This window comes from Phasianus colchicus, chromosome 6 (assembly GCF_987193195.1).
Source record: "Phasianus colchicus chromosome 6, bPhaCol1.hap1.1, whole genome shotgun sequence".
NCBI classification, from domain to species: Eukaryota; Metazoa; Chordata; class Aves; order Galliformes; family Phasianidae; genus Phasianus; species Phasianus colchicus.
This window is the reverse complement of record NC_143441.1, coordinates 47,311,789-47,326,361: the sequence shown is the minus strand read 5'-3', so window position 1 is coordinate 47,326,361 and position 14,573 is coordinate 47,311,789. Positions and strand designations below refer to the sequence as shown.

General features: G+C 39.5%; 1 protein-coding gene and 1 long non-coding RNA gene across 2 annotated transcripts; one reads left to right on the top strand and one right to left on the bottom strand.

The window, feature by feature from the left end:
- Positions 1-4,839: 4,839 nt before the first annotated feature.
- Positions 4,840-10,417, top strand: C6H9orf152 (chromosome 6 C9orf152 homolog). Its single transcript, XM_031607835.2, is given in 3 exon segments — positions 4,840-5,068; positions 9,448-9,944; positions 9,946-10,417. Coding segments are annotated over 3 exon segments (804 nt in total). The 3' UTR covers positions 10,024-10,417.
- LOC149917596 (uncharacterized) lies at positions 8,597-14,540 on the bottom strand. The gene is made up of 4 exons (XR_016467908.1): positions 13,118-14,540; positions 12,223-12,412; positions 9,612-9,731; positions 8,597-9,486 (listed from the first exon to the last, which is right to left on the bottom strand). It is a non-coding gene; the product is annotated as an uncharacterized LOC149917596 (long non-coding RNA).
- Between the last annotated feature and the right edge of the window lie 33 nt (positions 14,541-14,573).

Here is a 14,573-nt window from a genome sequence, read left to right as displayed (position 1 = left end):
TTGGTGAAGGCAATTCACTTCCATCTCATCCACTTCTCATGGACGGTTTTATAATGTTAATATCTTAGAATGATAAAACCGTATGAGTTGGAAGGGAGCCTTAAAGACCATATGGTCCAATTCCCCTGCAATGAACAAGGACACCCACAGCTCTATAAGGTGCTCAGAGCTCCATCCAGCCTGAGCTTGGCTACCTCCAAGACTAAAACTAACCATTGATTTAAGAAACCCTATAACTGAGAAGAAAGGGAAACAGGAAGGAAAGATGTCAGGGTTCATTTGTTTAAAATGTCTAAAATGTAAGTAATTTCACTTTCTTCTTTGACTTCCCTCTGCACACTGTCACTCACAAAAGGGCATCTGAGGAGTTCTCAGTGGGCAACCGAAATAAAACCACAAAATGAACAGCAAATCCCAACGTTTTGGATGCTGACTGTTCAAACAGAGAGAGAGATTCCAGTCCTACTCATGCAGACAAACAACAGAGTAAAGACAGCTAACAGAGCAAAGCTTGGCATTTTAAATTACTTTCCGTAGCAGTTAACATTCCAAAGGAAAGTTAATTAATCCTCAGCACCAACAGAGTGAAGACAGAAGAACAGAGGTTTTTAAATGCTGCTTATGCCAGGCACAAAAAAAAAAAATACCCCACATACAGGACATCTGCTGTATTTAACCCCTCACCATCAGCACAGTTTAATTTAATGTAGGTGAATCCATCTGAACCAGGCTCTGATTCACTTGATTGAGCTGTAGGAATCCCTGTTCATTGCAAGGGAGTTGGACCAGATAACCTTTAAAGGTCTCTTTCAACTCAAATGATTCTGTGATTCTATGAATCCAGAGATTTTGTCCCGACTGCCTTTATCACCCACAAAAAGAACTCCAAACCCACCGTGATTGTGCAAAGGAATGGCATAGCACCAAGTTTTCAACACATGCAAAACCAGATATGAGAAGCAAAAGGTCAGCAGATAAAAGGAACATCTTGAGATCATTCTGAAATCTTGCACCATGAGCTTCTTCATGCCACTATTGTGGATGTGCAGAGAATGCCATAAAATGATCTTACATCATTAGAGAGTGCTGTGCTCTGACTACTTAACCAGTCCCTAACTGCGGTGTGCTTGAAAGCTGTGCTTTGAAGAACAGAAAGATATGCACTCTTATAAAAAACCTCATTAAAAAGTAAATAATTACTATTGATTCTGCTAGTATTGTCTGAAGCACCAATAAGGGCAGCCACCCTGTTTCCATGTTTCTTATTTGTTTCTAAATTTTCTAACAATCTAATAGTTTCCAACAATTCAAGACTATGTGTAAGTAATACATATAAGTCTGTGGAAAGCTACAGAAAGGGGATTATCATAGAATCACAGAATCACAGAATGGCCTGGGTTGAAAAGGACCACAGTGATCATCTAGTTTCAACCCCCCTGCTATGTGCAGGGTCGCCAACCAGCAGACCAGGCTGCCCAGAGCCACATCCAGCCTGGCCTTGAATGCCACCAGGGATGGGGCATCCACAACCTCCTTGGGCAACCTGTTCCAGTGTGTCACCACCCTCTGTGTGAAAAACTTCTTCCTAATATCTAACCTAAACCTTCCTGTCTCAGTTTAAAACCATCCCCCCTTGTCCTACTATTATCCACCCTCGTAATCATAGGCACTATTATTTCCCTTCTCAGTGCCAGCTAAATCTAGATAGCTTTATTCTGTCTTTGCACCCCTCACAAACAGTGCAGGCCATGTGCCTGTAATTCCCCACATAAGGAATGTGAATAACCATATATACCTCCAGCCCCAGGTGTGCCATAAAACCCAGGGCTGCAGGAATTGCATTCAGTCATAGTTAACTGTTCTGAGCATTTCTTTTAATTATCTTTAAATCAACAGTCATTCCTATAAGATCCTTCAAACATTTTTAGAATAAAAAGTAATTTACTACTTACAAATTAATTAGTATGTGATAAAATTAGTTACATCTTTTTAAAAGAGGTTTTGCAACCAAGGTCAATGGCAGTAAGCATCTACGTCAAGTTCTGAAAACCATTGCTTTTGGTCTGTAATATACTCACAAATTTATTTTGCCTCAAGGAAATGAAAAATTGCTCCCATTGTGTGATGGATGAACAGACTTAGGAGAAAATACAGCACTTCAGACTTCAGTGGATAATGAAAGTAAAATCACTCATAGACAATTTTAAGAGCTTGTTCAATTAAAGACAAGGCTATTTTTTAAAAATTTTTTTATTCAGAAATCTAATCATGGCAATAAGTTTTCAGAACCTACAGTACTGTTAAGAAATGCATGTAGCAATGCTAACAAGTGGCATGACTGCTTATATTCCTCAGAAACACGCAAAGCAAATTTGGGCCTCTGATGTTTTAGGACTAAGGTGAGCCTACAGTCACATCACTCCAATAGTGCCATCTGCTGCATATTTTAAAAGCACACAGCAGTCTGCAGAGCTGAGTACCTCCATTTAAAGAGTGAGTGATGAGTGGCTCAAACACAAATCATCATTTCCATTTTGTGTGTATCAAAGACAAATATTTTTTTTTCCTTTTACATAAACAGGCTGGAGTACAAAGGAAGGTGTTCCACTGCAGTATAAGAACAGAAGCCGCAGGTAAGCAATTTGCAAGCTTATGTCAGTGGTGTAACAAGAATTAGTTACATCAGCTCACTGTACATCAAAACCACAACCCCATTTTCTCTGTGATCCCCTGGATGTTAGATCTGCACCTCATTTTATGAATCATATCCTGACTGCAACTTATTCACAAACCACACGTATGTATGTGTATATACACGCCTTGATAGCAAGCAAAGTAAGCAGTGCCAAATGCATGCATACACACAAACTCCTCTTGAGGCAGAATCAGGATGCCATGCTCACAACCGTTCCCTGTAAAGGAAACAAACCGCAGCGTGTAAGGGATGGGCTGAGCAACACAAAAGCTAATCCTGTTCCTGGTTCCCCTGACCTGTTGTACCACCTGCACTCACTCTATTTCACTGGGCAACTTTTTTCTTTCATTCTGTTTTTCTTATTTACCCATGCAACTGTCTGGAAAAAGGCTGCCTTGTATAGCACACGTGTAACTGAGCGTGATGGCCTTCCATGAGCCTGAGGCAATGCTACAGTACGAGTGATCAAAAATCATAATACTTCCTGATCAGATAAAAACTCCAACTTTCAATGCTCTTCTAATGAAAGAGAGGTGGACATCTTTTAAGACAGAGTGTACATTCACGTTAAAGGATGGTATCACGGTAATTCCGCCTGCAGCACACGCTCAGGGTGTACAAGTCACTTTCTCAGGAGGTCAGAGAGCCACACAGTGTGACTGGAATTTTAAGAAGGTTGGGGAACTTTTATGGCCATTAATAATGTTTGTATTGAATACCAGCTCAAGCTGCAATGAGATTAATTAAATCTCCTGCCCCAATGCAGAAACCCACTGCCTAAAGGTCCAAAGGAGGACTCCATGTGCCAACAACTCAGAACAGCAGAAAAACAAGGCAGCCTTCTGCAGAGCACTAGTGTTTGTCACTACTGAAGGCAGAATATCAAAGCAGATACTCAAAGCCATAGCACATCAGAACAACTCTTAACACAACACATGCTTTTTCAGGGCTCAGGAGGGAGAAGATGACTTGACAAACAGTCAGCGTCTGATAAACTGTTGTGCTTCCTTTTCTTTCTGGTAGGGCAGAATGGCACTGCAGCTGAGCTAAGGAACATGATTTGCAAGACACACGCATAATAGAAAGGCAAAAGCAATTAAGTGAATAAGTGAATTAAAGCAGATATACACCTGTGAGCCAATTGAGCCTTACCAGAACCATATGCACCTAACTCTGTAGCAAGACTTTTGTCACCTGTGTACACACAGCTTCCAAACAGATTCCTAAGATCTGCACGTTTTTGAACCTGATTCAGTAAATCACTTAGAACGCAAATGAGAGCATAATTTCTCCTAGTAAGTGGAAAAATACAGCATGCAGGCATTCCTTCCACACACTGCCCTTTCACACTGCTTTTGTGCAATGCTTCTCACTGCAAGAAACCTAGCAGATGAACAATTAGATTGACACTGTGGATTAACAGTGTTTCAGCCACGCAACTCTCATGGATCCTTGTAATAGCATCAAAAGGACCTATTTCAGGGACAGAAATGTGCAGCTTATCATTCAGGCACTCTCATACTTTAACTCATAGAAGAAAAAGAAGTGTGTTTTTCTTTTTTCTTTTTTTAATCTTTCCCTCACTGTTACATAAAGCTCTGTTTTGACTTTGCACCCAGGAATATCTTTAGCAAGGTTATGAAGGTTGTCAGTTCAGTCTTCACCCTACTGCCCAAGACGCTGCAACAAGAATGACACTGGATGAAAGTTAAGGAAGGAGAATGGGAAGGAAAAGACAAAAAAAACATGAAAAGAAACCTGAAGATTTTTTTGATGGAATTACTGTCTTGGTCAGGTCACCATGACAGCACCCCTTTAAGAGTCAGCCTTGCTACATAAACCAGTATTATCCAGCCCTTTGAGCACCTGACCGTGCTCAGTGAGGTTTTGAATTTCATTGTTTTTTTTGGCAAAGCCTCATGTGTTCACAGCCTTAAGTCAACATTAAATCCAATCATAAATCCTGCTATCACCATGAAATCTGTATGCAGGAGCTCAAGGTGTGCTGCAGGAGAACAAGCTGCTTGAAATCCACAGCTTCAGAACAGACACTTCTGAAAGAAGTTACCCAACTTAGAAAAGAGAATTATTTCATCATTTAGGAAGATTTCAGATACTTTGATGTGCTTTTTTATGCCAACACAATGAAGGAAATGTCCTGCTTCTGCATGACTTTTTCTTCCTTGTGGGAACAGATGGTAAAGGCTTACAAATACACGTCTGGTATTTTTTCAGTGACTCATACCTCAGAGCTACGAGATTCAGATCATCATAAGCAGCCAACCAAGATGGATGTAAGCTTACTTGAGGAGCAGTATGACCACATAAAACAGAAGCAAAAGCTGCAATCACACATTATTGTATTTAAAACAGGTATGCTTGGATTCATAGGAAACAATGTAAATGTAGATGTAAAAACTTTATATACTGAATAACTTCTATCTTTGTTCTTTTAATGCTCAGCTTCAAGAGAGGTACAAAGTGTCTACTTTTCTGTCAGTTCAGGTTTTTTATTCTTTTCACTAACAGGCAGTCTTATGGCTCTATCAGTAAGTTTCACAGCAGAAAACCACTAAAATCAATTTGAAATAGATGAATGCATTTGATTAAAGGTTTTACAGGTTTTAAGTTAGGAAAGTAAAACTCTTAACGTTGGTGTTTATTCTTACAGCAGCCATGTACTTCACATCTATCATCAATCTATTTGTGAAATGTACTTTGTCAAATTCTTCCATCAGAACAATCAGTCGTGGGTCTTCTGTCTCTTTTTCTCTTCTTTATCTATGTAAAGAAATGCATCCTACAAAACTATAGGAGGCAATACCAAATATCAAGCAAAAGTTGGGCATCTGCTTAGAAAATAACTTCTACTAAGTGAGAAGTGGGTATCTAAGATATAATCTTGGAACAAAAGGTCCCTTTTTGAAAGCGTTTTCATTGCACAGTGCTTGGAAAATAGAAAAAGAAGTGACAGTGTATCAATCATATTTCTGCTATGCCAGACAGCTTTTGTAAAACAAACATTCAACTGTTTTGAAGTTTTCAGTTAAACTACTGCTTGCACCGACATATTTCCAGTTACTAAGTTAAAGTGATACTGAGAATACTAAATCAGTTAATGAAATTGTCTTTGAATGCAATACCAATATGCAAAACGTGCTTAATTCACCTCTGGTGTTAGTAGCCAGCTGAACAAATAGAGAACTTAGGCTATCTTGTTCTTTACATTTTCCTCTACTTTTTTCAGCAGTTCTGGATTTTGGCTGTATGTAACTAGGAGTGTTATTGAAACAATAGACAAAACACCTAATTATGAACCATAAAACATACTAGCTTCCTCAATATCATTTCACCCAAATGGCTAGAAATTCTAATGTTAAACAAACAAACAAAAAGCCTATTTAAGGAAGAAAGGGATGTGAATCTGCAAGCTTATTTTATCAGTTATGAAAAGGCAACTAACTTGAAAGCAAAGGAACAATATTAGCCAGTTAAAGAAAGGAAGCAGAGGTCTATATTCCAATGAAATTCAGATGAAACTTTGGATGTAATACACATAATCAGAGCAATTTTTTTTTTTCTTTTTGGCCAGGACACTAATTGAAGACTAAAGAAAAGGCAAAGTAGGACCATACAGCTCTGAGAATTTAAAAATTTAATAGGGCTGGAAGTTCACATACATGTTTTCATATGCATGCACATAGCCTAAAACATTAACAAAAACACAGAATCTATGGCAGTGAACTTCTACCTTGAATCATCTTGTGTGGAAGGGGTTAATGTTGCGTGAGAAACAGCTGAGTTCTCAGCACCACTAAAGTTAACCTTAAACATTCATGTGGTTTGGAAGTTGGAAAAACCTATTATGTAGCTTGCATTTAGAAGCTGTTACATGCATCAGTTTCCAAGACGATGTCAGGATGCAATAAACACCACTATAATGAGATAGCATACTGCCCTACACTCCTTAAGTTACAAGCCTGAGCTATCCAGAAATTCCAGCTCATACCACAAAGCATTCCATGTGTGCATTGCTTTTTTGTACTGACAGTAATCATTTCCTTGTACTGCTACCATACTCAGAGGGTAAAATTGTTGCTGAAGGGTAACGACAACAATAAGGCTACACATGCACACAAACCTTCAAGGTCAGAGACATGACATTCCATGGCAGAAGGATGCCTTCATTCCTTCATGGTCCCAAAAATCCCTGCAAAAAGTCTTTGTTCTAACTAGTAAAACCTTGAATTGCTTCCTGCAGATAGGCCATCTGTCTTTCCATGGTGCCACAGTGGTTTTGAGCATTGCAGGTTTACAGCGCTGCAGTTGAAATAGTAACTTCAAGATTCCATAAGGACTTCCAGCTCTGCATCTTATTATCTGCCTTGTTCACCAGAGTAATGGAATTGTAAACCTTTAAACAGAATTTCAGACTCTTTAACTTTTCTAGGTTTTTGACTGGTGAGCTAGTAACTGATAAGTCACCTTAAAACAACTTGCCTCTGGTTTGTCCCCAGTACACACAGCTACATTCATATTTCTGCCAGTTCCTGATTCTTTGAGAATCTCTTGATTCTGAGATCTCCAGGTAGGGGATAATACAATAGTGTATTTATTATTCGTTGGCTAAGAAGAAGAAAAGCAGTATTTACTTTAGGAATTAAAATAGCATTCAGAGCATGCAGTAACAATGGAATAAACACTGGACCTCTGACTGCAGAAATCTCTTCCAAGACTTCAAAGATCAACTTCTGTTAATTCAGAATCTATGATGACAGCATATGGAAAAGGTCAAATGGTAGACAACCTTACTGCAAGGCTATTATGTGCAATTCAAAAGATCTGTCTCTTCTAAAAGAAAAAAAGCTTGATCTTAATCAAGCTTTCTTCAGAAGTTCAGGGAGTGTTGAATGTGCAGTAACTCAACAGAGCATGGCTCAGGGCTCCAACATTTCTATTACAGCTCATTGCTCAACATTGTGTGTCGCATCTGTAGCCAAGGAATCAAATCAAACCTGAACTGAAAACCAGTTCGGATTATTTGACTTGGACTGATGCATTACACTGAACTCTCTGATCAGCTCAAAACAGACTGTAATTCTTCTGATGACCAGTTCAGATAATTCGAGATAAAACCTGATGTTGCCTATAAACACGAGTTCATCTAAAAGTGCAGCGATATCTACAAGAATATGCAAAGCTGCACCCCTGAGAGTCTCTCAGTTCCTCCTTTCTCTTGCCTTTTCTCTCACATGTAAAGAACAAACCCTCCTTTGTAGCCTGGTGCTGTTCTGCAGACCTCCACTTTGCAAATGGACTTTCCTGGAAAAAGTCTGACCATAAGACTGGCCATAACTTTGTTTCATGATGCAAAATTGTGTGTTCTCATCTCTAAGAATGGCTTCACACTAGGAAATTCTTCTAGTATATTTCACTGTATAGACATATGCACAGACAATGCTCTAAGCTTAGCATGTGCTTTTGTCTCCTCTCTCCTGATAACACTGCACGAAAGCAGAAGATGCACGCGACTCTCACTTCCCAGCTTTTATCAGATCAACCTTCTGTGGCCAACTGAGGGGCAGAGAAAATTCTATGATACTGTACAGGTGTTGTTGCTTTAGTAGTGGGATCCAAAGATAGCAGCAAAAGCCTCTCCTTAATTCAAGTCCCATTGTACAGGTTCATTTACTGCCAGTAAATCACCTGCGTATGACATCTTCAGATCGTTTCATATCGTTTGATATGAAACACTGTTAAAAAGATTTTTGCATTCGCTGCTTTTTTATGGCAACATCCTACTCCAATTAGTTTCAGTTCAAATTCAAGGTTAGAATTCTCTTAAGTGGCTATTCGGATTTTGTGTTTCAAAATATAATCAACTCTCTATGTCTGTTCTTTTTCACATCAATATATTTCATCATTCGCACTGAAAAAAATTCAGTTCCTTTAACTCAACCCTGTAAATAAGGTCAGCATTCTTCACAACTTCTACTTTAAGCAATATTTATAGTAACTAAAGTGCATTTAATTAGTGCTTACAATGTCAACAGCACTGTTTGCTTATCTTTAGTACAATGGTTCAGATTCTATTCATTTTCAAGGCACAGAAGGCTAGTCATGTTCAGTAATTTAATAGCTGCTACATCTAATTAAGGTAGCATTAGCATTTCTATTTCTAATATCCTATGCATTTCCAGCAGTAACTTTCATAACACATTAAAAATTAAGGCACAGAGATGAGAAAAAATAATTAAGTAATAAATACCAGCCTATACTTTAATGATTCTGCACTAGGAAAAAAGAGGAAAGAAATTCAGAATATTTTTTAGTTGTGAATACAAGCTTCAAACAGTATCAACTCGAACATTTGTGTCTCTCAAGTCACACTACCAATCAACACATTAAGCAGGCCCCTCTTCACCTTAAGAATTTTTGCTTACAAACAGTTAATTACTGAAAGTCAATTCCCAATCTGTGTTGTTAATGAGTCTTAGAGTAGCGCTTAGATCAATATTGACTTGATAAATTTCCATTATCGTTTAACTGAGTCTGTGGTAGCATTCATGTCTTCAAACTGCAAAACTGAGTGAGGAATACTTCTCTGTAATCCGACATCAAAAGAGTTTGAACTACTCTTGGTCACAGATGGAAGGAGTACAGGCACCACTCATCTGTCAAAGTTCTTCAGCTGAAGCAGACCCTTAATATCTGCCACAGTACTAAAGTGCATATATGTGTTTCTCATACAGGTGAGCATGAATCCGTTCTCCCAGAATCAATGGTCAACGCTGTTTTAATTAATAAAAAAGTTAAAAATTCAAAGTCATTTACGGAACGTGTCCCAGTCAGAAAGGTGAGGCTGGAGGTAACCAGCAATGGCACTGCACACGACAGCTCACCCTGGCGTACTCACCTGGGAATTCACCGCCTGGCACAAACTCCTTGTAAGAAAGCTCCCTGGGATCTTTCCAACTGCAGGAATGAATCGTTCAGTTTTGACAATCAGAGACTGATTTCAAAGGAAAATGGCACACTGCAACACAAGGAATTAGAAGAAGCGAGTGAACTATCCATGCTCAGTTCAAGTACGTTGAGCAGTTTCAGCAAAGAGAGTGACAGCACCATCTCAGGAACTTGCCAAAAGCCTGCTCTAAAGTCAGACACTTCAGCAGTCTGGATGCATCACCATATTTCCTCTACAAAATACATGCCAGCTTGCCACAAGTTAGACTTTTATCCTTTCCCTAATAAAAAAGCACCCAGAATTTCAGAAGCAGCAAGGAGGCTTGGATTATATGTCTCACAGTGAAGACACTCAGCAATAAATAAAGTTCAGTCAAAAATTTGAGTAAAACTGAAAACAGCAAAATAGCATTCCTAGTTACTGTAATCAACCTGCTGAAGGTCTCCTATTAGCCAAGGAAGAGCTTCACAAAATAAATTGTTGCTGTACAGTACAATCTGAAGTGAGTTGTAAGGAAGATGTTGGACTGCAACAGAAGCTCACTTTTGTTATTCCAGACACTGGAGCAATTTTTTGGGCTGTTTCCCCTCTATTTTCAGGTTACTTATTTAGAAAAAAGACTGTATCATAACATTTGAAATATCTGAGAGCTATAGCAAACATTAGCAAAACTGCTGATGAAGCAACAAAGCTGAACTTCAATATGGTACGTTTTGACTAGAAAATAAAAAAATGAGCAATGAAACAGTACTGAAGGTGATTCATAAACTTAATATGATTTCATAAGTCTTTTCTCAAAAAAAAACCCCATAATTTTTAATGTATTTTTAAAAGCAATTAATAAAATCTTTGCTCACATCTATTGTTGTTTTGATGGGACACAGTAAATGGTACATTTTTCTTATATATAAATCCTGTAAAAATACATTGTTGACTCCCTTCTACATGCTTCCATAGACACAGCTTAACCTCACATGATTGGCCTCAGCACAGACATTCAGCCCATCCAGATCCTTCTGTAGGGCCTTCCTACTTTCAGGTAAAGTAACACTTCCTCCCAACTTGGTATCATCTGCAAACTTACTGAGTGTGCACTCAATCTCCCTGTCCAGATCATCAATAAAGATATTAAACAGGGCCGGACCCAGTACTGCTGCCTGGAGACCACTCCTAACCACTCCATTCACCACCATTCTCTGGATGTGGCCATGAGAGCCAATTCTTTCACAGGAGATTCACAGTGGTAAGTGTTGAATCACGAAATGGTTTGGGGAAGGGACCTTAAAGCCCTCTCAGTTCCATGGGCAGGGACACCTCTCACCAAACCAGGAGCCCAAAGCCCCATCCAGCCCTGCACAGATGAGGCATCCACAGCTTCTCTGGACCTCACCATCCTCTGAATAAAGAATGTCTTCTCTTTGTCTAATCTACTTTCTTTTCATTTAAAACCATCACCTGCCCTTGTCCTATCTCTATACAACTTGATAAAGAGTCCATAGCCAATCTTCTTGCAAGTCTCCTTCGAAAGGCTACAATCATTTCTCCCCAGAGCCTTTTCCAGGCTGAACATCAACTCACTCAGTCTTCCTTCGTAACAGAGGTCCTCCAGCCCTCTGATCATCTTTGTGGTCTCCTCTCCACCTGCTCCAACAGCTCCCCATCTTTTTTTGCTCAGGGCCCCAAGCTGAATGCAGTACTCCAGGTAGGACTATCATGTTACCATGGCACAGTATTTTGTAAGATCACAGAAAAGGAAAAACAATCATGGAATACAATGCTATTCTACCCCTCCTTGCCAAGTGCCATCTTTTCTGTGCCACTCAAAGCAGTTCCAGACCTAAATTCTATATTGTCACACAGTGATCCAGCCAGCACCAGCAGACTGGCAGGCACCTCTCTTCTGTAAGTAACCATCCATAAGACAAAGACAAAACTATATATGGCCTTTAATTCTTCAACAAAATTCTCCAGATGTACTTGCCCACTTCACAGAATCACAAAATTGCCAGGGTTGGAAGGGACCTCCAGGATCATGAGTCTCCAACCCCCCTGCCACATGCAGGGCCACCAACCTCCACATTTAATACTAGACCAGGCTGCCCAGGGCCCCATCCAACCTGGCCTTGAATACCTCAAGGGATGGGGCATCCACAACCCCTCTGGGCAGCTGTTCCAGCACCTCACCACTCTCATAATAAAGAATTTTCCCCTGATATCCAACCTAAATCTTCCCTCCCTCAACTTAAAACCATTTAAAACCATTTCACTTGATCACTTGCTGTGATTTTTCAATGCTTTTCTTTTTTATGTTTTCAATTAATTGATTCCTATTTCTGAGTAGACATGAAAAATTAATAAGCAATCACGACTAACTTATAAAAACAAACAGAATTTAAAACAACAACAAAAGAAATAAAACACAAACCAAAACCAAAAACACAGTACTAGGAGTACTAAAAAAAGAACTGAAAAAAGATAAAACACAATTATGGATAATAGGTAAAGGTATAACAGGGATAAAACACCAGATAACAACCAGCTATATGAAACAAAAAAGTACCTGGAGAGAAATATCAAAGGACAATGAGTTTTTTGAACTCTGTGGTGCACATTAGCTTTCTATTTTCCTGTCATGCTGATTACAGAGTTTATTGATTTGTACTCCAGCCTTTCATTATACCAGAGTGTTGTTTCTGTTGTATCTACAAGTCTGGAGTCCATAACAGAATCACATCAAGATAAAGGAACAACTGAAATTAAAAAAAAAAAAGTTACATTGGCAAGGAGCCACTATAAAAACTATTAAAAATTAAATTCAAGATCATTTTGGCAAGATAGTTGCAATGAAATACTTGAAAACATTTCAGTGAATGCAATTTAAATTTTTAAATCAGTATCACAGAAATTCTAAAATCTTATCTACCTTCTCTATACACCCATTTGACTAAATTAGTGATATTATTTTCTGCAAATACTTTTAAATTGATTTTAAAGTGCTTTGAATTAGTTATCTTAACTAAACACAGGCTTGAATACCTTGATTTAAAAGTCAGTGAAAGTTTATACACATACTAAATAACTAAATCCTTTGCAGGCACTTTCATAGAACCACTTTGTCCTTTCCTGAGGCTTCTCTAGCATACTGGTGTGCTTTGTACTGACGAGCTTAATTAGGAAGGGCATTTTGCCTTTGGAAAAGCCCTTTAGTTTAAATCCCAAGGACATAAGAGAAGGAAAATTTCAGTACATTTTCATTTGTTAATGGAGTATTGTTAGTTATGAGAAACGTGGCTGAACTTGCATTTGAAGAGATTAAAATATTACACAGGTGCATTGCCTGAAAATTATTATTTTTTCCCTAAAGCAGCCTCAGTAAAAAAAAATGAAAAAGGGAACAATTTCATGAGAAAAATGGAAAACTTCAAATATTGTGAAGTCACAGTTCTCAAACTTACCTGATTTTCAAAGCACTTTGTTGTTTGTTTTTCCATGTTTGGAACTTATGGGGAGTAAGTATCATTACTGCATTACTATAACTTTAGCAAAGTTTCAAGCACTGAATTCAAGAGTATCAGAAAAGTAAGCCGAGTAACAATAAACTTATTTTAACAGTGGGCAAATGTGACTGATTTATGCACACAGGAGACTTAGGAATCCTGAAATTCTAGTTCAGAGTTTGTGAGCAAGACACACAATACCTGTGGGACCACATAACTGCCTAAGGAATATGCTTTACATAAGAACTGACCTGCAGAGGCATCTTGTCCAAAATAAACAACACCCTTGGACAACGCTTTGCCTCACAATATCAGAGCAATTTGAACAAAAGTTTAGTCAGGCACTGGAACAGGCTGCATGGTGGTGGGGTCATCGTTCCTGGAGGTGTTCAAGAACTCCAGAAACGTGGTGCTGAGGGACATTGTTCAGCAGGTGTGGTGGCAATGAGTTGAAGGTTAGACTAGATGATTTCAGAGGTCTTTTCCAACATCAATGATACTATGAAAATCCTTAGCTGTCGGGACTGTTTTGGGAGTAGGTGGAACCTCTGGGGGTCCTACATACAAATATAACATCAAGTGTCTACTTTGTGCAGCCTATGTAGTCTCACACCATTCTCAGCAATGGGCCATTATGGGGACTAGAGAAGGTGGTTCAACACATATTGTAAGGGAAATGGGGCCAAACATCTCACTGAGTCTGGGAGGTCTCTACAGTGCTCTGAAAGAAGGTTGTACCAAAGGTGGGCATCGGCCTCTTCCCCCAGGTAACAGCAATAAGAGGTGATGGCCTGAAGCTGCACTGAGGGAGATTCAGGTTGGATTTTAGGAAAAAATCTCAGAAAGAGAGGTGATTCAGTGGCACAGGGTGGTGGAATCACCATCTCTGGAGATGTGACACTGAGGGACTGGTAGACAGACTAGGTGACCTTAGTGGTCTTTTCCAACCTTAACAATTCTGTGAGTTTATCTCTACATATAGTGCCACATGTAATAGTTTTCCAGCCCAGCCTCTGAATTCAGGCTAATTTTGACACCCTTACAACAAACACAAACCCCAGGCCCACGCAGACACACTGACCCTGCGCACAGCAACCATCACACCTGGCTCTTCCCTGGCACCTCTCAGCCCTTGGGAAGGGCCCCCCCAACACTGACAGGAACCTCTGCCCCTTTTGCCTCACAAGCAGAAAGGCTACGGGTGAGAGGATCTGACAGGTGAGAGGATAAAAAGGAGAAGCAAGTACCAAAGCACCAGCGCTTCTCAAGGTACAAAGCAGGCAAGAGAAGAGCAAAAGGCACAGCGTGCCACCGAGCGACCAAACACCACACGCGCACACACACAACCACGAGTGAGGGCAAAGCGCTAAGATGGCGGGTGGGGCTTGGCTTCACCACGTGACCCTCACTTCCG